Here is a 24,436-nt window from a genome sequence, read left to right as displayed (position 1 = left end):
GCATCTGTTGTGAGTTCGTGGTATCGTGTTCACTTAGTAGTCTTGTGCTTATCTCGCCGCTCTACTAATTGTTATCAGTATCTTCTGATCTGAGTTACCCAATCCTCACGTCTTCACCCTGGGTATCAAACGTCCTTATTAAGGAGTGTTTTTTTATCATCTGATGCAACCTCTTTCTCATCATATCGAATGCCTAATTACCATATTCATTCTAATGTTTGTTCGTGGTCATCTTTATAACAATAACAAAGAAGTATTATTATTATTATTATTATTATTATTATTATTATTATTATTATTATTATTATTATTGTTGTTGTTGTTATTGTTGTTATTTTGTGAGCATGCATTATTGCTTAGAATAATTCCCTTCAATGCTATTATTTTCATATCTCATCATCATCATCATCTACGCTTATTGACACAGTGCCTCGGTTAGATTTCACTAATCGTCTCTATCTTGAGCTTTTATTTTATATCTAGGTTGTGTTTTCCAACATTCCTGGTCTCTAGGTATTGAACTTACAGTGTGTGTGTGTGTGTGTGTGTGTGTGTGTGTGTGTGTGTGTGTGTGTGTGTGAATCATTTTGATCATATTTCTGGCGTGACATGTGTCCCTTCCTTTCCCATTGTTCATTAGATGGACATTTGTTTCACCATTTGCCACTTAACTACTGCAACATACTGTTGGTCGTTTTGTGTTCCTACTAAAGCCGCCTAGTTGGTTCGAAATTGGAATTCATTGTCATCCACGTTACTACATTTGTCAATATAAGACTTCCTGTGATACGATGATCGATTTTAACCGAGTATTGCTACGTAAGTTCGTTTGCAGGCGCATTGTCAGCATAATCTAATAAAATTTAAGGCGTGCAAGAGAGGTCTTTTGAGAACGAAAATATACAGTAGGATGACTTAGGGATTATTTGGTGGTTGATGTAAATATTCAATAAGAGCCTTTCCTATAGAGAAAATGATTAAAATGCTAATTTGAGTTAAGTACTGAAACCTATTGATAATGTACTAAAAGTCACATTTACTTTTTTAAATCATCTCTTGAGAATACCAGAGGGAAAAAGACTAAGTTTTTGTCCATTATTGCAATTATTAAAGTTACAGTAAAATGCTTTTTGATATCACTGCGAGTAAAAAGGGCTATTTTTTAGTTAATTCGTTTTTATTCTTTTTTTTTTTTTATTAAAACGTTAGAATAATGTTTTTAAGCTCTTACAGAAGGCCTGGTGCATTTCTTTTGGAGCTGCTTATTGTTACTGTTAAGAGCTGTAACTAATTCAACCTAATCTGATGTTTATGGTGACGATATCATATGCAGAAGATTTTATTTGTACAGTAATTTTTAAGAACATAATTTCAACACTGGAAATTTAATGATTTAATTATAAAGGTCTTGGATGTTGTTTTCAAAATGAACTGTGGTGTTTCATTAATTGATTCAGGGTAGAATTGGTTTTAATACTGTACTACATTTATGGATGTCTCAGCGGGACAAAATTTCATTATTTTTTGCTACAACAAGCAGCTATGTACTTTGTTTATTCGTGTATATCATAAATGGTTTGCCAGTTAGTTCCTTGTACTTGAGCTTTTAACCATTTAGCTAATGTTTGTTAGGGGGAAATTTTACTTGAATGTAACAAATGGTCATGATAATGGCTACACATCCATATTACTATACTGTAATTTCATGTACTTCCCAAGCAAGTATAGTAATACTGTTAATCATTTGAATTGCCAAATTTCAGTGGCGTACAGGAGGTGGCCGCTCACATGATCGTCTTGTGTTAGAATTTCGAGGGACCAAATGGACATTTGTTGTGGGTTCCAGTGCCAGCCGTACAGACCTTGGTCGGGCCCTGTGGAATACCCTGCAGATTGATGATGCCTTCTCTTTCACACCTGCCCATCAGGGTCACATGACCCCGCCCCGAGGAGGTGAGGGTTTTTGGATTACTTCTGATAGTCTATTGAATACTGTATATATCTAATTCCTAAAGATATCTGGAATGTCTACTCGTTCATAGTCTTAATTTTTTGGTGAAATATCCATGTATACTTTTCTCAACAAATTGACATGATGTCATATAACTTGGTATGGTTTTGCAGTGAGTGATTTTAGAACTTATTTGAACTAATACCCATAATTATTTTCATGCAAATAAATTTGCTTATTCAATAATTTCTTTTTATTATAAATGCAATATAATTTCATGTTATAATTTTCTTTTAACATTTCACCTGCTTGAATGTACAGCCAACTAGAACTCCTGTCACTATCAAATTTATCATTCCAGGGGATCTTGTTCCTTGTGGCATGGGCATGGGTATGCTGTATTCAGATGAGCTAGAGCAACTGCAAAAGCTTCTTCACTTTCCGGAAGAAGTTGCTCTCAGGTTAACAGAAGTGGAGTACGAACTGTTTTACAGAGTGCCGCCAATTGCCTATATTAGACATGTTACCAGTGACCTGAGACCGCATGATCACAATGAGCACCTTTCACCCACAGCGACTGTTGGAAGTTTAACCAAAAGATTCAATGAGGTTTGTTCAAAAGTTCTTTTTCATTACTTTTGAAGTTTTTACTACTAAGGTTTAATAATATTAGAGTGAACAAGCCTATGCAAATGTAATATGATTAACTGCATACAGTATATCTACCTACATTTATTGTTTTTATGGGATGGATTTTTCAGGTATCATCATGGATAACGCATGTGATTGTTTCTCAGCCAACCCACGAAGACAGAAAAGCTGTATTGTCCTGTATTCTGCGAGTTGCATTGGCTTGTTGGAATATGGCTAATTTCAATGGAGCCATGGAGATTCTTACAGGTCTAACGTAAGTTAACTGAGAAATTAACTGTTCCAGAGAATCATTGTTTATTAAATGAAAAGAACTGCCCATTTGTGTGGTTTAGTATAAATTTGAAAGATTGCTATAGCTCACAGGTTAAAAAGATTTAACACTTTGGCAGTTGTCCAATCAATGAGGGTTAAAGCTCTCTTTCTCGCTTCAGTTAATTTATTTTTTTTATGCTTGTATAGGTTTTTGTGTCGGCATCTCAACGCATAAGCAATCCGACTCATCTATAACTTTTAAGATATTTTATTTTTCTGTAATATTGATATCATGTTTTGATTGTAGAGATATATGTGGCTAAGGCAAACATTTAGCCAAGCGTTTTCATAGGTGGTGGTATCTTTCAAAAAGTTGGAATTTGAAAATTACTCATGGTTACTAGTTTATATATATACACTATAATTCCTTATATTTCTAATCAGTGCTCAAGTTTACATATACAGTAACTAATGTTAGAAAATAATACATTTGAATTTGAACACTATCCTCTCTCTAAGGGGATGGGGTTGTCTTTAACTGAAATAGTAAATATGAATACAAGGGCTATTTTAGATTCAGTAATGAGATAAATTATTTAGTTAATTACTTTACAGATCCTGCATTACCGAATAATGACCGTAAATAACATATTTTTTTTTTTTTTTTATGAGGCATCTTTACAAAGTAAATTGTTACAATGATAATTATTCTTGCAGGTCTGACAAGCTCAAACCTTTCTGGTTGAGTCTTGAAAATGAACAATTGCCAGTTTTGGATTTTCTCTCTGGGGTCTTGATGGGAGAAAGTAGAGCTGAATACGAAGCAGCCCTTGACAGGGCCCTCTTACTTCCTGAATGCCAAGTGGTACCTTTCTTTGGCTCCTTTTTGAGAGACCTGATGAATATTTTGCAGTCGACTCCCTCTCTGGTTGTGTTGGCAGAAGATGGTCAAGAAGTAGAGGTAACAATGTTTAATTTGTGCATCTTTTTGTAGTTGCCTGTACTGTCATTAGCTGACTTGACTGTTTAACAATCCAGAAAAATTAACATGACATTATCTACCGCTTAAGATGCAGAATTCACCAGTGCTGTAGAGTATTAAGGTGAATTTCAGTACTCGTTAGTGATTTTTATAACTCAACACCAATTTTCACTACTTATCACTGTACAGTACTTCATATATTTTCATACATTTTCCTTAGTATTGCGTGTTCTGCTTTGGTTATCAGGCTATAAACTTTACTATGAATATTTTTTTTTTTTTTTTTTTTTTTTTTTTAGATGAAATAGGAAGCACAATTTACTATTTTTTTTTTTTTTTTATAATACTAGGTTTTAGAATCATATTTCTTCACATTTAATATAAAGTTATAGAACCATGGTTTTTTCACATTTGCTTTGTTGCACATTTTGGTAATTCCCAAAAGTTAATTAAAAAAAAAAAATAAATGGTGGATTGAAATGGATTTTTGTTGGGCTAAGAATTCATTGCTTTTCTGGATTTTGGTATTAAGTTTCACAGTCCTATGTCATAGACCAAAGTTATGCCCTCTTTGTTTTCAGCAGCAATAATGTTTAACAAAATATGAAATATAAACTATAACTTCATTACCTTATTGTTGTCTTCAAGGTTCCATAACTAGTATTTGGCAACCAGTGTTTCCTTCCTCTTATGAGACTTCTCTTTCCTTTTGCAGTTTATATCTGACTACTGTGGAGAAGATAGCTTCTTTACTCGTATTGGGCCAGGAGGTTTGATAAATATGGCTAAGATCTTTGATGCCCGAATGGTAGTAGACAGAATTACAACATTTCATCAGCACTATGTGGCAAGGTGTCATTACATAGCACAAACTATGCTGAAAGGTTCTCTCAGGTGAGAAAGCAATACATTTTTGCTTCATGAATCCGTGCAATCAGTAGTGTACTGTACTATACTTCTTGTTTGATTTTTCTATTGAATGCCTATTTTATCTTTTTCAGTGTAAGATCTTTAGTGAGAAGTGTTTTGATTATTGTAACATTTGATTTTAAAGCAATACCTGGTTAAAAGTACTGCTTAAATCTGCAATTTTTGAAGGGATAATTTTTCATTGTCATTTGACATGCCATATTGTATTTCGAAAGTAAATTTTGTTAATAGAAATTATTACTGCTATTGTGTTTATTTATGACTTGAGTACAGTTCATAATTTTAGTCCTTGTACAAATCCAGTAATATTTTTATGTAAATGATTAGTGGATAATTTCCTGTAATACCTATATGAATGAGCTAGATACCTTGTTGAAAAGTGATGCCTTTTTCATATATGAAAATCTCTTGTTTCAGTTTGGTTAATGTTGCAGTCCAAGATGATGAAATTGGAGGTGGAGAATTAGAAGACTACCATCCAGTACAGCCTCTGAGCAATGACCATGGTGTGACCCTAACTCCACTTCCAAAATCTACAGTTGGATTGAATTTACATACATTGCAGGTACGAACTATAATTTAATTATGATCATTGTCATATGAATCTTATCGTCATCACTATCATTAAGAGGTTTTGTCAGTTTGGTTAGAAGTGACATGAGATATAATGTCTAAAGACTGGGAGGAGTCTAAAGGTATCTATAAGCAAAAAGATGACATCATGGTATGTGATAACTACAGGGGAATTAAGCTAACAGAGCATGGTTTGAAAGTGTTTGATAAAGTACTAGATAAGAGATTGTATAGAATGGGAAACAGCAGTATGGATTCATGAGGGGGAGTGGGATAGGGACTGTGGATGCCATCTTTATAGTAAGGGAGTTACAGGAAAAGAGGCTAGAGGAAAACCAGAAGGTCTTCTCTGTTTTTGTAGATTTAGAGAAGGCTTATGATAGAATACTAAGGGAAGTGATGTTTTTGGTACTTTAGGAAGAGGAAACTCCCGGAGAAGTTGGTTAGAATGGTAAAGATGATATACATTAAAACAAGGACAAAAGTAATAACAGCTGTTGAAAAACCAGAAAACTTTGAAATTGGCGTTGAATTACACCAGGGGTAAGCATTGAGACTTTTTATTTGCACTGATCTTGGATGTGTTAAGTGAAGAGATCAGGAAAGAAGAGTTGTGGGAGTTTCTATATGCAGAGGATTTGATGATTGCTGCTGAAAATGAGGAAGAATTCCAGGGAAGGGTTGTAGTGGCAAGAGACTTTGGAAAGGGGTGGTGTGAAGGTAAATGTGGATAAGACTGAAGCTATGGTGAGTTCTGGCAGTAAGGAAGGTTGGGACAGGATAGCCATTACATGAAAGTAGAGGCTCAGTTATAAAACAAGTAGAACAATTTTGATACTTTGGGTCTGCTATAAGTCAGGAAGGAGGATGCGAGACTGGAGTTGAAAATAGGATAAAAGCAGCATGAGAAACTGGAGGGAGGTAGCAGGAGTTGTATGGGATTAGAGAATGCCAATCAAGTTAAGGTTAGAGGAAGCCAAGCTTGAGAGAACAGAGATGAGAATGCTGAGGTGGATTATGGGAATATCACTGCCGGAAAGCTTGGAAAATGATTAACTAAGAAGAATAGTAGTGGTAGTAAAGATTACAGAGATAAGTGTGTCACAACTTAGATGGTGTGAGCATGTGTTGAAGATGGATGGTGATGAGGGAGTGAAGAAGGCTTGGGAGGAAGCTGTAAGTGGGAGAAGATTAAGATGGATGAAGAGAATTAAGTGGCAAGATAAGGTGAAGGATGATATGGAGAGAAGAGGTTTGGTGGAAGAGGATGCCTTTGATATAAAGGCATTGCAGAGGGTGCATCAGATATCTCCTCTTATCTTGTTTTTTCTCTGTGAATTCTCACCCGGTCTAAGTTGAGATCTGTGCCTATTTATCATGATTTTTCCAGCCTTTTTTTTTTTTTTTTTATAGATCTTTGCCCAGTAACCTTCATAGTCAATGTTTTTGTATTAGTTGTTCTTTGTCACTTAGCATATTTTACTTAGTCTCTGGATATGACATTCCTTTTTATATTCCTCATTTGTGATATGATCTTCATGAACCTTTGCTTTCTACAGCCACACCTTAAAATTTCAAATTTTCTTATTATGTGCTTATACCTCTGCTACATACAGTAACGGCAAATTTTAATCATACCTCAGAATAATAATTGATATTTACACTTCAAATTGTATGAAAGTTTTTTGTTTACTCAGTTAATTTCACCTTACTGTTGTATCTGTAAGTTTTGATAGAATGTACAGTTTTTATGGTGTGCGTATTATTCTAATCTTATAACATAGTACACTGAATATAGTACTTATAGTTCAGAGACATTGGAGCTGTCGTCACCATTTATTAAAATAGAAATTTACTACATATGCTTTGCATAATACATTTAAATTTGTTTATATTGACATTATGATATGCAAATTTATGCCTTTTGGATTTCAGCAAGGTAAAATTATGTAATCTAATTCCGAAATGTTCAGATTGTTATAAAATTAAGTTGTGTTGAGAAATAATTCAGAATTAATTTAAATTAATTTTTAGAATTTCATCTTCTGAATGATAAATCCAGAGTTATAGGGGAAGACCCTATCCTCAACTATTATTCTATCTTTCAAGTTTAAGTTATTATAACTTTTCAACGCAAATTATTAATAGTTCAGTGCTATACCATTACTGCATATCGATTTGGATTTGTGAATTTGGACTGTATTTTCTGGCACTGGGCCCTGTAAGACCATTCAGCATCTAGTGCAACTAGGGAAAACCCTACCGGTACACTTTGAGGTAAAAGTTAAAAGGTTTGGACAGCAAGATGGAAGAAAGGATGTGTGAACTTAGGTTAAGTAGAAGGATATAAAACAAGTGCAGCTAATGGCCAAAGAAACACTGCAAAGACCCTTGAATAATGCCTACAGTGCACCAAATGAGGTCCACTAGTGACAATAAACCTCCCCTTGTGGTGTTACTGTGTGGTGCATGAAACATGACAGAGTTGACTTGTTATTAAAACCTTGAAGTGTTTATATGAATTTCTTTTGATGTTTCTATTTTAGCATTTTTCAGGCCATTTTTACTCAAGATCTTTAATAGGAAACTAATCTTGTATTCCTTAGTACAGTATTTATGCTTAATCTTAGGGAGTAGGACATCAAGTAACATACTTGCTAAAATTGATTGCCAAATATTAAATTTTTTTTTACAGATCCTTCATCATGGGACTACAGTAGTTCACTGGGACCCAGAGAGTGGAAGAAGCTGTCTTGTTTATTTAAGATTGGAACGGAGCAATGGAACTCTAACTTGGTGTCGACCTCCTTGGTCAGCTCTTCGTGCTGGTCACTCTTCTTCACAACCTGATTATATTTTAGGTGCAAATCCCGAAGAGCTGGTCTCACCAGGTTTAATACTGAAGGTATGTTATTTTGCTCAATATGTATATAATACATTATTTGTTTGATATAAATTACATTCCCATTGAAAGAAAAGAGTAATCCTTCCTGTATGAGTTTGGATGAATCTGGTATAGATGCATTAGATGTATTTTTCCTCATATTTGAAATTACAAGCAATTGGTTAATTTTGTTTTAACTTTAAGCAAGGTGATGTTTTATATGTAATCAAACAATTTGTTATTTTCAGTACTCGGTTTCTCCAGAGTTGACTGGAGGAACTCCAGAAGAAGGGTTTGTGGAAATCTCATGTCTTAAAGAAGTTGAACTTGGCTTCAGAGAGACAAATTATATAGCAGCTGTTGCGAGAAGGTAAGAAAAACATACTGTATTGAGATACTGTATATTTAGTTTTTTGTATTGTCAAGGAAATTATCATTTGTTTCTGTATTATCCTGGTACACATGGTAACAAAAGTTTTTTTAATTTGTTACAGGTACTTACTAGAAAATCCAGTGAGTTTGGGAAGTTGTGTGTCTCTTGTATATGGTGCCAACCTTGCCGACAATCGCCTCATGGTTTTAGTAGCCCCTCCGTCAGTAGCTAAACTTTGGTGTCAAGGATTACAGGTAATCCTTTGGTTTCATTATTTAGCTTTGAAATCCCAGATTTTCCATTATTTTGCAAATATAAATTTTATATTTTGCTAAGGTGCATAATGAAGTTACAAATTAAATGTTTACCTTCAAATTACAGGTTTTAGTTCGAGCTCAGAGGCGATTAGCAAGTATAAGTGATAAACGTCTCTTTTGGTTGAAGGAACAATACCTAAAGCTCTATTTTGAAGATGAAGCTTGCAGTGGTCCAAAGCCTGCCGAGGCTATAAAGGTAACCTTTGAAATAAGTTTTTGGCATGTCTTCTTCATGAAAAAGTAATGCTTTATGAGAAATTAATTCTTTTTCTTGGTAATTACTATTTCTATTATGTACTATACATTATTGTTTGTTGTAATTGGTAGAATAATTATAGTTTTTAAAAAATAGAAATTCACTTTGGTGCAATTTTTCTCTTTTTTTTAGATTTTTGGAGGAAGAAACTGGACCACTTCCACTGCTGGCAGTATGTCACCACAAGACCCAATAGCAGCCAAGAGAGGTTCTGGATCTACTAGACTGAAAAAACTGAAATCCCAGGCAACAATCAATGTTACAAAAGTAGGAAATTTTTATTAATACATTTAACAAATGACATGCTAATCTGAAGAATGATGGGGCGTTGTAATTTATATTACTGTATAATGTATATATTTTTGGTTTGATTTTTCTTAATGGGCCTCTAAATTTCAGGATGGTACCAGAGTGGAGGAAACAAGAATTGTTCCTTCGCCAGCACTCTCCACTACTAGTCGCCGCACTATTCTTCCCCCTGCCCAGCCTTCTCCTCCACGCTCCAGGTCTTATGAAACTAGTGCCGAGCATCTCATCGGCCCTGTGCAACATGTACCCCATATCCATTCACCAGCAATTCCTAGGGCATCATATGATCTCGCAACTGGTTTGCCTTCACCTCCTCAGCAGGCTGTTAGTTACAGGTAAAGTTATCTTTATTTGCTTTCATTATTATTGGACTTTACCTTAAATAAGGGAACTAGAAGTTTTCAACATTACCTGTCTTTTATGTAGGCTATTTTGGCAACATTTTCCTTGTAGTAATTTTGAATTTGCATTAGAACTGTTCCTGTATGTTGATTAATTGGATCTCCATCTTTCTTTGGTATATCAATGTATTAAGCATGTGGCTATTCAAGTTTTTATTATTTCCTCATAGGGAACGGAGTCGGTCAAGTGGAGCTGGAGAATTTATGACTTTAGCCCCTCGTGGATTTCGTGGTGAGCCCATCACACAGGCTGCTGAATTGGACTTCACTGATTTTGTTGTTTTGTACAAGTCATTCAGTCTTCGAGCAAGGAAAGATCTTCGCGAGCTATTCAAAACTTTAGCTGTGACCCGTAAGAGTCTTTCTGACAGTTCACTAGAAGACCCAACCAGCCCTACCTCACCCCCAAGTCCAGCTCACCGACAAGCGCTTTCAAAACGAACTCTTGGTCTACTCACCAGAAATACCTCGCTAGATCTTCTAGTCTTCCGTAATAATTGCCAAAAGAAAAAGATCTTTGATGCAATTGCAGCAGCAAGTATAGTTACAAACTGTGCTGGTGTTGAAAGTTCTAAGAGCCAGGTAGGTTTGTTTACCATAAAACATTTTGTATTTTATGCCTAATAATGTAAGAGTATTTAGTGTGATTAGAAATATACTGCATTACTGAACTTTCAGAACATATAAATTATCGGTAATCAAGTTCAGTAGCCAGATTTTATAGTCAGTTTTGATGGAAAGCTAAAAGTAGACCAAACCCCTGCTGAATTAGTATGATTATATTACACCTTAATTTATTCCAGGTGATAACAATGATAGAACTGCGCAGATTTCTTGAAGAACAACAGGGAGAGGAACGTACAGATGAAGAACTCAAACTCCTACTTGATCGTCATGAACCAGATCCAACTTTAAGGTGATTGGAAATATCTTAGCTGAATTCTTTTTGTACTGTATATATTTTCATAAATCTATTCTTTACGTAAGAGTTGCATAGTAAACATAGATTATTAAATTACTATATACCTTGACTTTTACAGTAGTAGCAAGAAGCTCCATTGGCTTTCAATGTTTCATTTTTTTAGGTGATTTACTGATTGAAACTTATGAATTAGCATTACTATTTTAATTTTTGCAATATTAAAAAACCTGAGCTCTGGAGTTTAAAGAAACATTATTTGTTGTTGATATTTGCATGCATGATAAAAGTATGTCATACCATGTAAATGATAGTGCAACAATTTATCTGATTTGTTAATATCTTTAATTTTTCACAGGGCTCAAGAATTAATGTCCTTTGAAGGTTTTGCAAGGTTTATGATGGATGAAGACAACTATGCATTCCTAGATGAAAGGTTAACACCGGATGATGATGATATGACAATGCCCCTCTCCAATTATTATATAGCATCCTCTCATAACACTTACCTAACAGGACACCAGTTGAAGGGGGAGTCATCTGTTGAACTCTACAGTCAGGTTGGTATCAGGGGACATGGATTTTAGATTGAACCAGCTCTCCTTTATTTTTTTTTTTACACAGTAGTAGTATTATCGTGAGTCTTAGTACTAGAGGGAAAATTAAAGAAAAAGAGAGTAACCAAAACTGTTGTGCTGTTATCTTTAAGAGATTTGGCTAGTATAGTATTTGTGTTCGCCTAGCCCGGGACCGCTAGTTTAAGCTGTTTACTGGGGAGGCTACTGCTGTGGTTGGGCACCACAGTGGGGATTGGGCTTTCCTGGCTGACATTCTGGTGAGTATCTATTCTGATGAAACTGCATCTGAAACCGGACACCTTTACCTTTACCTTAAAAAACATTTAAAACTAGCTTTATGACACAATTAAAATGTAATCTTTTTAACAAACTCATCATTATATCAGTCCACATTTCTATTCTTTATGAGTCCTAGACACATTACATTATTCCAAAATTAAAGAAAACAGTAGTCTGCTGGCTGGATTATTGCCCCCAAACATGGCTCTTGATGTATCTTGGGTTACTTGTGGTAAAGAACTTCATTTTACCCAAGCTTTGTAATCCAAGTTAAAAAAAGAATTTTTCATTATTCAAACATTTATTTGTCATGCAAGTTTTTATTCCCGTTTTTTATATTTTGCTGTTAAACTTATATTTTTCCGTCGGAGATTTGTAATCTTGACTTATTCAAAAGTGTATGATTAGTCTCATCTGGTAGGGCTTTTACAAATACACACTGTCATTTTTAATTGTATTTTACAAAAGAAAAGGGTTGTAGGTACTGTCTAAAGTAATTTTTAGAGGTGATTGGCACCTTCATTAATGCACATAATTTCCAGTTCACTGATGTTTAAGTTTATTTACTTCACTCCTAGGTAAGTTAATAGCTAAAATGTGTTGAACCCATTCACTCATTTTAAAGTCAACACTGTTAATTTGCAAATTTTTTCCACATCCCTGAAATCACAGTCCCAAGGTTCTTACTCTTATAAGTCTTTCAGGTGTGTTCTCAGTTTTGTGAACATACTACCCAATCATTTATGTTAAGTTTCTGAAGTTTTTGGTAGCAGATCTGGATCCCAGGGTTCCTATTCTGTCCATTTATTTTCTTATTTCTTCAGCAAATTCTGAGTGATGGATTCCATTTGATAGTACTGTTGTACCTCGGTTCTCAAATAACTTTTTATGCAAGCTTATTGTTCAGTGGCCACTTTTCTCTTGGTAAGGGTAGAAGGGACTCTTTAGCTATGGTAAGCAGCTCTTCTAGAAGGACACTCCAAAATCAAACCATTGTTCTCTAGTCTAGGGTAGTATCATAGCCTCTGTACCATGGTCTTCCACTGTCTTGAGTTAGAGTTCTCTTGCGTGAGGGTACACTCGGGCACACTATTCTATTCAATTTCTCTTCCTCTTCTTTTGTTAAAGTTGATATAGTTTATATAGGCGATATTAATTTGATGTTACTCTTAAAATATTTTTTTTCAATATTAAACTTACCCGATAATCATGTAGCTGTCAACTCCGTTGCCCGACAGAAATCTAAGGAGGGATACGCCAGCTATCACAATACTAGAAGGGGGTGTACTAACAGCGCCACCTGTGGCCAGGTACTCAAGTACTTCTTGTTGACACCTCCTCAATTATTCCTCTGTCGTGCCTCCGGCTAGACGTTCTGGGATACGCTCATGGTCTTCGAGTTTATTCTCGCTTATTTGGTGATGTATTCTCTTTGATTTACGGCTGTCGCATTACTGGAAACCTTCTGATATTAGCTAGATAGCTTTTATTTAATTCAGTTTAACGGTTAACGAATTTTTGCTTGTTTTTTGGATCTCCCTTTGACTTCTCTTGAAAACAAAATGTCTGACATTTCGCAAGCCCCCTCCCATAGACGTTGTAGGTCTTGCAATAGACGTATTCCGAAGGTCTCGGTAGATCCTCACACCGCTTGTTCTGACTGTAGGGACAGACCCTGTCAGTTAGAAAATCGATGTGAGGAATGCGCCGGTCTTTCGGAATTGGATTTTGTCCGACTTTTAAAGTATTCTTCTAAGTTAGAGAGAATTAGAGCTAGGAGGAGTTCTTCTCACTCTTCTTTATTTTCCTCATCTCATGATCCTCTTCCTGATCCTACCCCTGTAGTGGCTACCCCCGATCCTACTGTGTGCCCTCCGCCTGATATGTCAGTGGTTTTACGTGCTATTCAGGCTTTAGGCGATAAGGTAGAGTCAGTGGTAAGTGACCATAAGTCTCTGATGGCCGAAGTGAAAGAGTTGAAGGCCAAGAGTGCAGTGGGTGAAGTTAGTGCCAGTGCTGTGACGAGTGCTAGTGTCGGTGCAGTGCCTTGTACTAGTGTTAGTGCCAGTGTGGTGCGTGGGGATTTTTCTGTGCGAGCCAGTCGTTCTCCCAGTCCGGGACCTCTTGCAAGCTCCCAAGCCCAGGGGAGAAGCAATGTCGAAGGGCATAAGGGTTCGGCAGGCCTTGTTAGGCGCACAGAATCATCCTCAGTGGTTGCGGGCGTGTCTACCACAGACCGTCACTCCCACTTGCAGACGATTGAGCCCGTCTTCCGCTCGTCCGCTGATCTTCTCTCGGGGAAGAATCGTTGGTCTCAGGTCTCTAGACCTCTTAAACGCAGAGTCCAACCCACGAGTGCTCAGCCAGGTTGCAGTCGTTGGCTCAGCTCTGACTCGCCTCAGTCTTCTAGCGATTGTACTCCGCCCAAGAGGAGTAAGGTACAACAGAGCTGCACCGGTGGTGCAACCACTGTTATGGCTTTACCTCAGTCTGCTACTGTCTCTGCTGATCCCAAGTGGTCTATGCTTCAGTCCATGCAAGCTCAGCTTTCGGACCTGATGCGTGAGTGTCGTGCTGAGAGTGCTGCACCTCCTGCACCTGTGGTGCACCTATCTCCTGCACCGGTTCAGCCTGTGCTGCACCCTCCTGCACCGGTGGTGCACCAACCTCCTGCACCCGTTCAGCCTGTGCTGCACCCGCCTGCACCGGTGGTGCACCAACCTCCTGCACCCGTTCAGCCTGTGCTGCACCCGCCTGCACCGGTGGTGCACCAACCTCCTGCACCCGTTCAGCCTTTGCTGCACCCGCCTGCACCGGTGGTGCACCAGCCTCCTGCACCGGTTCAGCCTGTGCTGCACCCGCCTGCACTCGCTGCACCCAGTCGCAGCTCCATCTGCCAGGCGTACGATGTTGAACCTCTTCCACCTGTGAGTCAGTCTGCTCAACTGCTGCACCGAGCTCTACCCGTGCACCCTGATCCTGCTACTCAGACATCTCTGCTTGCTGGAACTTTACCTTGTTCTGCACAGCCTCGATCTATTCACGCTTCACTCATACCACAGGAACAGGAACTTGCTGCACCTCCTCCTTCCACCTCTGTTGTTGTTCCTGCTCGTTCTGACTCTGCGGTTCAGCATTCGTATCCGATCCCGTCGCCTCATTCTGGGGTTGAGATTTCGGATGATGAGGAAGCACACCTTGATCCCTCTTCGGATGTGGACGACTCCAGACCCTCTCCACAGTCTCTTGATTTTCGCAAGGTCTTGGCTCTTCTCAGGGAGGTTTATCCAGACCATTTTGTCTCAGCTATACCCCGCTCTCCACCATCTGAGTTTTCGCTGGGAGTGCAACAAGCTCAGTCTTCCTATACCAAGCTTGTCCTAGCTAGATCCTCCAAGAGGGCTTTTAGGATCCTAGGGGAATGGCTGCAGTCTAAGCAACTTCTTGGCAAGACTTCCTTCATGTTCCCTCCAACGAAGCTCACTTCGAAAGCGAGCGTTTGGTATGCCACAGGGGAAGCACCAGGCTTGGGAATACCTGCCTCTGCCCAGGCTGACTTCTCAAGTCTGGTAGACTCGCCTCGAAGATCTGCTATGAGACGCTCAAAAGTGTGTTGGACCTTTTCGGACTTGGATCACTTGCTTAAAGGAGTGTTTAGAGCGTTTGAAATGTTTAATTTTCTAGACTGGTGCCTGGGGGCCCTCAGCAAGAAAACCTCCCATACGGACAAAGATTCTGCCATGCTGTTAATGTCCTGTATGGATAAGGCCATCAGAGACGGATCGGGCGAGCTAGCGTCCTTGTTCGTGTCAGGGGTTTTGAAGAAAAGGGAACAGCTGTGTTCTTTCCTTTCCGCCAGCATTACCCCTTGCCAACGTTCACAACTTCTGTTTGCTCCTCTTTCGAAGTTTATTTTTCCCGAAGAGCTCATTAAAGATTTGTCGGCTGCTTTGATTCAGAAAGACACGCACGATCTTGTGGCTTCTTCGGCTCGTAAGTCTAAGGCTTCCACCTCAGCCCCTAAGACTTACCGCTCCCCAGTGACTGATACTCCTGCGACTAGATTCATACCGCCCTTTCGTGGTAGAGCCCCCAGCCGAGGAAGCTCCCGTCCAGACTCTTACAGAGGCAAGTCCAGGAAAGGATCCAAGTCATCCAAAGGAAAACACTGACTCTCCGATTCTCCAGACGACAGTAGGAGCCAGACTCAAGACCTTCTGGCGAGCTTGGGAGATGAGAGGTGCAGACGCACAGTCTGTCAGTTGGCTGAGGTTCGGTTACAGGATTCCATTCTTCCTTCAACCACCTCTGACCACTTCGCCCATCAACCTCTCTCCCAACTACAAAGAGGAGGACAAGAGGCTAGCTTTGCAACAGGAGGTGTCGCTTCTTGTGCAGAAGAAGGCTGTGGTTGTAGTCCGGGACCATCAATCCCCGGGCTTCTACAACCGCCTCTTTCTTGTGGCCAAGAAGACAGGAGGTTGGAGACCTGTCCTGGACGTCAGCGCTCTCAACGAGTATGTCACCAAGCTGACGTTCACGATGGAGACGACCAAGTCGGTCTTGGCAGCGGTCAGACAGGAGGACTGGATGGTCTCATTGGACTTGAAAGATGCTTATTTTCACGTTCCGATTCATCCAGACTCCCAACCTTTCCTAAGATTCGTTTTCGGAAAGGTCGTCTACCAATTCCAAGCCCTGTGTTTTGGCCTAAGCACAGCTCCTATGGTCTTTACCCTTCTGATGAGGAATGTAGCCAAGTTCCTTCACTTGTCAAACATCAGAGCCTCCCTCTACCTAGACGACTGGCTGTTGAGAGCCTCCTCGAGTCGTCGTTGTCTGGAGAATCTTCATTGGACTTTAGACCTTATCAGAGACCTGGGTCTATTAGTCAATTTGGAAAAATCTCAACTCATTCCCTCACAATCCATCGTGTATCTGGGAATGGAAATTCAGAGTCAGAGTTTTCGGGCTTTTCCATCGGCCCCCAGGATAAGCCAAGCCCTCGAGTGCATCATGAGCATGCTGAAGAGGAACAGTTGCTCAGTGAGACAGTGGATGAGTCTCACAGGGACTCTCTCGTCCCTAGCCCTGTTTGTCGAGCTGGGCAGACTCCACCTCCGCCCTCTTCAATTCCACCTTGCAGCTCATTGGGACAAGAGTTCTACCCTGGAAGCAATCTCTATCCCTATCAACCAAGAGATGAAGACCACTCTCCTGTGGTGGAAGCACAACCTTCTTCTCAGAGAGGGTCTATCCTTGGCCATTCAGACCCCCAATCTTCATCTCTTCTCAGATGCATCGGACTCGGGCTGGGGTGCAACCTTGGACGGAGAGGAATGCTCCGGAATGTGGAACGAGGAACAACGATCTCTCCACATCAACTGCAAGGAACTGCTGGCAGTTCATCTAGCCCTGTTGAACTTCAAGTCCCTCCTGCTAGGCAAAGTGGTGGAGGTGAACTCGGACAACACCACAGCCTTGGCTTACATCTCCAAACAAGGGGGGACCCATTCGAGGAGCCTTTACGAGATCGCAAGGGACCTCCTCATTTGGTCAAGAAGTCGAAACCTCTCTCTAGTCACGAGGTTCATCCAGGGCAATATGAACGTGTCAGCAGATCGTCTGAGCAGAAGGAATCAGGTCATTCCCACGGAATGGACCCTCCACAAGAGTGTGTGCAACAGACTTTGGACCTTGTGGGGTCAACCTACCATAGATCTGTTTGCCACCTCCATGACCAAGAGACTTCCTCTGTTTTGTTCTCCTGTTCCAGACCCTGCAGCAGTTCATGTGGATGCCTTTCTACTGAACTGGTCCCATCTCGACCTGTACGCATTCCCTCCGTTCAAGATAATCAACAAGGTTCTGCAGAAATTCGTCTCGCACGAAGGGACACGGCTGACGCTGGTTGCTCCCCTTTGGCCTGCAAGAGAATGGTTCACAGAGGTACTACAATGGCTAGTAGACTTCCCCAGGACTCTACCTCTAAGAGTGGACCTTCTACGTCAACCTCACGTAGACAGGTTACATCCAAACCTCCACGCTCTTCAACTGACTGCCTTCAGACTGTCGAAAGATTCGCTAGAGCTCGAGGCTTTTCGAAGGAGGCAGCCAGGGCTATTGCCAGAGCAAGGAGGGTTTCCACTCGTAGGGTCTACCAGTCTAAGTGGGAGGTCTTCCGAAGCTGGTGTAGAGCCAATTCAATATCCTCTACCAATACCTCTGTGACCCAAATAGCTGACTTCCTGCTTCATCTTAGAAATGAGAGATCCCTTTCAGCTCCTACGATTAAGGGATATAGGAGTATGTTGGCCTCAGTTCTCCGCCATAGAGGTTTGGACCTGTCTTCCAACAAGGACCTTCAAGACATTCTTAAGTCTTTTGAGACGTCTAAAGATCGTCGTCTTTCCACTCCAGGCTGGAATTTAGACGTAGTCTTAAGGTTCCTTATGACATCTAGGTTCGAACCTCTCCAGTCAGCTTCATTCAAGGACCTTACCCTCAAGACTTTTTTTCTCGTTTGCCTGGCAACAGCTAAAAGAGTCAGTGAGGTTCATGCCTTCAGCAAGAACATTGGTTTCACGACCGAGTCTGCTACATGTTCTTTCCAGCTTGGATTCCTAGCAAAGAACGAGCTTCCTTCACGTCCTTGGCCTAGATCGTTCGAGATACCTAGCCTTTCCAACATGGTAGGTAACGAACTTGAGAGAGTTCTTTGCCCTGTCAGAGCTCTCAAATATTATCTAAAGAGGTCTAAACCTCTCCGAGGACAGTCAGAAGCCTTATGGTGTGCCATCAAGAAACCCTCGAGACCCATGTCCAAGAATGGGCTTTCGTATTATATAAGGCTTCTGATCAGAGAAGCACATTCTCACTTAAAGGAGGAAGACCTTGCATTGCTGAAGGTAAGGACCCACGAAGTAAGAGCCGTAGCTACTTCGATGGCCTTTAATAAAAACCGTTCTCTGCAGAGTGTAATGGATGCAACCTATTGGAGGAGCAAGTCAGTGTTTGCATCTTTTTATCTGAAAGATGTCCAGTCTCTTTACGAGAACTGCTACACCCTGGGACCATTCGTAGCAGCGAGTGCAGTAGTAGGTGAGGGCTCAGCCACTACATTCCCTTAATCCCATAACCTTTTTAACTTTTCTCTTGAATTCTTTTGTTGTTTTTATGGTTGTTACGGTAGGCTAAGAAGCCTTCCGCATCCTTTTGATTTGGCGGGTGGTCAATTCATTCTTGAGAAGCGCCTGGGTTAAAGGTTGTGTAGAGGTCCTTTAGTAGGGGTTGCAACCCTATATACTTTAGCACCTTGGGTTGATTCAGCCTCCAAGAGGAACGCTGCGCTCAGTAAGGAAGACGAACTTAAAAAAGAGGCAGAGTAACGGTTCAATTCGACTTCCTTACCAGGTACTTATTATTTCATTTGTTATTAGAGATAACTGTTATATGAAATGTGGGGATACTTGGCTATCCTTTAATCTTGTTCACTGGTTTTCACCCACCCCCCTGGGTGCGAATCAGCTACATGATTATCGGGTAAGTTTAATATTGAAAAATGTTATTTTCATTAGTAAAATAAATTTTTGAATATACTTACCCGATAATCATGATTTAATTGACCCTCCCTTCCTCCCCATAAAGAACCAGTGGGATCGAGGAATAATTGAGGAGGTGTCAACAAGAAGTACTTGAGTACCTGGCCACAGGTGGCGCTGTTAGTACACCCCCTTCTAGTATTGTGATAGCTGGCGTATCCCTCCTTAGATTTCTGTCGGGCAACGGAGTTGACAGCTACATGATTATCGGGTAAGTATATTCAAAAATTTATTTTACTAATGAAAATAACATATTTTTCCTTTTTTCCTTTCCTCACTAGGCTATTTTACCTGTTGGAGCCCCCGGGCTTATAGCATCCTGCTTTTCCAACTAGGGTTGTTGCTTAGCAAGTAATAATGTACAAGCTTACAAACTCAATTCAGTTTATGAGCATTGTATCAGTCTGTTAGCAAAAATTTCCCTTAATAAACACAGAAGGACTACAAGATATAATGTGATGCACAGAAAGCACTTGTGTGGTGTCGATACACCAATCATTCAGTGTTACATGTTCACATGCATAACACGTGCATAGGATGGATCCATCTAGGCTCCCAAAGAAAATATTCTACGGAGAACTGACCCAGGGCACCAGACCACGAGGAGCCCCGAAAATGCGCTATAAAGATCAACTAAAGCGCACCCTGGCTCTAACTGACATCGATCCTTCCTCATGGGAAGAAACAGCCAGGGACAGGAAAACCTGGAGGAGTACAGTACACCATGGCACCGTGGACTTCGAGGAGAGGAGGAGACAAAATGAGGAGGCTAGGAGGAGAAGAAGGAGAGAGCGATTAGAACAGCCCCGCCCACCACCTACCCTCCCTTGTGAACACTGTCCGCGACTCTTCCACCACAGACTAGGACTTAACAGCCACATCAGGCATAAGCACCCACCCCACAGATAGGAGGCTGATGGCTAACGACAGAACCCAATACTCGGACACGAGTGGGCGCCGACGACGACATGTTCACATGATTTTTATTCCATTTTATTTTGCTTTAGCTTATATTTCCCCCCCCCCCCTCCTTTTCTTAAATCTTAACTCTTCCACTCCCTGCGCAGCACTCTTAGCAGAATATAAGATATTGTGCGTCTTTGGAACTGTTCTCTGTAGAGTTGTGATTGCGTGTCTTTTATCGAATTGATTCCTATTGTTCACCATCCAGTTAACAGTACACTACATTAGCTAAACGGTAAGGAGATGATTACTGTTGACGTTAAAAAGTGAATTATCAATGAATACAGTACTGTACTTATGAACAAGGTAGGCATGTAGCAGACCGGCAAAATTGTACAATCGTAAAACATAGAACATCCACAATTTGTCCATCTGGATCAATGAGAAGCGGGTAGCAGGAGATACAATTACCTAGAACATTATTTGTGACAAAGCAAAGGTATTGTATGCTGACCTTGTTAAAATGGAGCTAGGTATGCCAGCAGAGAAAGAAAATTAAACATTCAAGACTGCTTCAGCCATGGCTGGTTTGAAAACTTCAAGAGAACAACTATAATCCATTGTGTTATGCAACATAGTGAGGCTATGAGCTCCAATGTTATAGCAGCAGAGGAATTCATTGTAGAATTGTTTTGGAAGATTACCTGAAGGACCTTCATTACTGCAGAATCAAAGGCTATTCTCAGTCACAATCCCTTGAAGACCTGTCTAACCCTGCTGTTCTGTGTAATAAACTGGCCTATTTTCCTGCATCTCTCTATCCCAACTTCTAGTTCAATAAGTTAAAAAAAGCAAAAGAGACTGATACAAATATCGTTAGTAACACACTAGGTTATAAACAACCAAACATAAAACTGCTGTATACTTATGACTGACCAGTTTGGATAACAACAGTTATTTTCCTTACTTTTTAACCACCATACAAAAGTAAATAAGTACCGTAGTTGTTACAAATGATGTCTAAATAGAATATGACCTGATACATTATTACTTTATACCATTTTTCATTATGAAGAAAAGATCAGAAAGTTAATATTTGAACTAAAAGTTCTAGCTGAAGCTGAGAAAACAATGTTCAAGCTGCTAAGCTGTTTGCCATTGGGTAAAGCAGTTTCAGAAACTGGAGAAAACACCAATATAAATTAGCAGTTGAGGTATTTGATATCAAAAGATAAAACAAACTGCACTAAAACTACCCAGTGGTAAGTGTAACTTTTAGCCAGGAAAAAAAAAACCCTTAGTAGTTTGCACTAATCAGCTAATTTGAAAAGCATAGACAGTTAGTCTTGATCATTTTGTAAATAAACACATTCAAAAATGCATATTTGCAGTGTTTTTTTTTTTATTTCGTAATACGATACTAAGTTAAAATTACATTCATTACTATTGGATACAGTTAAATAAAACATCAGTTTTATCAAAATCCTGTTTATTTCAAATACAGCAATATTTTTTAATCACAGTAAGTCCACGTATTTTACTTAATAGTGTAGCCTGGCCAAGCAGTACACACACGGATTTTATATCTTTTGTATGATGCAACCCCATTAAAATTTGATTCTAAGAAGTAGCATCATACTAGAATATATACAGTACTTCTTACGGTGACCTTTATACCGCCAGCCGTACACATCTTAGGATGTTTTTTTTTTCCAATATCCTTTATAAACTGTCTATTATTGTAAGGTTTTACTTTAATTGTTATAAATCATTTCTGTTCCTGGAAACGGGTAGTGACAAGAACACTAAACTTTTTTTTCTAATTATTATTTCTCCCTCCTTAGGGTACCATCTGCATGGTGAGACATAATTGCCTCTCCATTTGGAATGGCTACACCAGCAGTGGCACTCTGGATATGATTTTAAAGAGGAGGATGGCTCACTCTTGTTGCTCTAAATTACCTCTCTTATTATGGCTCTCCAAATTTTCAACAGTGATGGGTGATGCCCAAGATGGCTTAATTAAGGGTTGCTCCCCTCCTCAGCCTTGACAACTTATCCCAATGCTCTTTTTTAGAAAAGATCTTGTTTTGTATCCTTCAGCCTGAAGGACATCTACTTCTGAGTTTCCTTAGGTGATATCTTTGCTTATTAAGGCTCCATTTTAGATTACATAGACTCGGGTTGCACTAATGGTAGCAATTGGGTCTAATGTAAATGATGGGTTTATTGTAAAATATATGAAGTTTTCTATAAATATTTTTCCTTTGAAATTTTAATTACATCAGTGGCCCATGAACCAACTAGGAACTAGGTTGCACATACTGTCTGTCATGCAACCTATAGACCATTTTAACCTTTTGAGAAGGAAAGACTGTCTAGGTTTTGTGAAAGCCATGAATGTCATAATGTAAATGATAGATTTATATAGAAAAAAAAATAATTTTATTAAAATACATTTTCTTATCCATTTGTTTTTAGGATATTGGATATTTTGTTTGATATCTAGTAGAAATTAAAATAGTGTATAAGTTATATTGTTTAAAATAATTGATAATTGCATATAAAATTCAGGTCCTCTTGACTGGGTGTCGCTGCGTAGAACTTGACTGCTGGGATGGAGATGACGAGACACCTATGATCTACCATGGACATACGTTTACCACCAAAATTCCTTTCAAGTAAGAAAGGGGGAGAGGGAGAGCATATAAAAGGGGTTTTGTTCTAACTTAAAGTTGTACATATCTTAAAATAATTATCACCCATGTAAAGTTTCACTTTAAAGTAAAGCTGTTAGTACCAGTGTTATTTGATCTTGTACTGTATGTAGAAGAGATAAAGTCATTAAGATAAAAAATATCCCAAGTAATGGAACCAAGTGGACAAATGAGTTATGCATATCATAATAAGTTTTTGATGTGTAACTTTTGTCCACGGTCAATCTGTGTCTTTTTAATACTATTAAGTTTATTTTAAAAAAATATATAGATATTTTACTTATAAAAGTAACATGACCATAGCATGAAATGGAGCTTTAAAGTAAAAAAATAACAAAAACATTTCAAATTTAGTTTGATGCTCTCTAATATCTTTTATCCATTTTTTATTTAATTTGATTATGGGAAAACTGATGATAATAATTAAGTGACATATGAGTATAACAATGAAACCACTAAAGGAAACACAGGTATCCATTTCGTAATGTGATAAGTAAATGAGGTTAATTTTAGCATGTACTGTGGTGCACTGTATTATTCAAAATAAACAATTTATAGTTTAATTTTTACAGACAGTTGTAGAATATGAACTTTAATATCCCTATTTGATTGCAGGAGTGTTGTGGAGACAATAAATCGTAGTGCGTTTATTACATCTCCGTACCCCATCATACTGTCCATTGAAAATCATTGTTCTGTAATGCAGCAGGCTCGGATGGCCCAGATATTCATGCAAGTGTTTGGTGAAAAATTGGTCACAAAATTTCTTTTCGAATCTGACTTCTCTGAGGAAGTTCATCTGCCAAGTCCATCTCAGCTCAAGCACCGGATATTAATTAAAGTAAGTCCAGAATTAATTCTTTCTTGATTTTTAAATGGATTTTGCCGTCTTCCAGACCATGTTAGTGAGCGCAGAATCATTTTTGTTAATAAACAGAAAATATATTGATCTATCAATATCTGTTCTTCCAAGCACTATCAGGATCAAATAATAAAATGTTCACCTCAGTTTTGTTACAAGCAAAAGACCAAGAACTGCAACATGTATTTTAAACTTCTTTATAGAAAATACTTCTGTGATTTCATTTGAATGTTGTGAAATTATTCAATCAAATGTATCGTAAAATTTTCTTAAATCCTCTCTTACTATATATATATACTGTGTATACTCAATTTATTGTTCCTAGAATTTATAATACAAACAATTCTATCTATTTCCTTGTTTAAAATTTTTCATCTTGGAAAAACTCATCTCATCAATTTCTTGTTATACTGTAATCACCAACTAGTTCTTAAATATTCAGCAAACATTAACCACTACAAAAATTCACAACCCATTTCTTATCTCATAACTTTCCACCTACATCTCTGGTCTTTATCCAACTAACTTTTGACTCCATCCATAAAAACATTGAACCACCATAGATATCTGAGAGACACACGTGTGTCTTTCTTGAACAACAAATCAGTAACTCTCACATTTACATAATGTAATAAGCTTCACCTGTGTAGTAAAAACTTGACATGTATGAATACTGTACATAGTTGTACTGTACT

General features: G+C 38.8%; 1 protein-coding gene across 1 annotated transcript in view; it reads left to right on the top strand.

The window, feature by feature from the left end:
• The window catches only part of LOC137623285 (uncharacterized), a 426,454-nt gene that overhangs the window by 384,903 nt on the left and 17,115 nt on the right, over positions 1 to 24,436 (top strand). Inside the window, 17 exon segments of the mRNA XM_068354064.1 lie at positions 1,764 to 1,953; positions 2,313 to 2,560; positions 2,713 to 2,858; positions 3,575 to 3,818; positions 4,555 to 4,733; positions 5,187 to 5,334; positions 8,038 to 8,247; positions 8,475 to 8,596; positions 8,721 to 8,853; positions 8,981 to 9,112; positions 9,305 to 9,439; positions 9,572 to 9,816; positions 10,053 to 10,464; positions 10,686 to 10,798; positions 11,160 to 11,361; positions 22,737 to 22,843; positions 23,495 to 23,720. Coding sequence (XP_068210165.1) covers positions 1,764 to 1,953; positions 2,313 to 2,560; positions 2,713 to 2,858; positions 3,575 to 3,818; positions 4,555 to 4,733; positions 5,187 to 5,334; positions 8,038 to 8,247; positions 8,475 to 8,596; positions 8,721 to 8,853; positions 8,981 to 9,112; positions 9,305 to 9,439; positions 9,572 to 9,816; positions 10,053 to 10,464; positions 10,686 to 10,798; positions 11,160 to 11,361; positions 22,737 to 22,843; positions 23,495 to 23,720 — 3,192 coding nt within the window.

This window comes from Palaemon carinicauda, chromosome 30, assembly GCF_036898095.1.
Source record: "Palaemon carinicauda isolate YSFRI2023 chromosome 30, ASM3689809v2, whole genome shotgun sequence".
Classification (NCBI taxonomy): Eukaryota; Metazoa; Arthropoda; class Malacostraca; order Decapoda; family Palaemonidae; genus Palaemon; species Palaemon carinicauda.
This window is presented reverse-complemented; position numbering and strand designations above follow the sequence as displayed.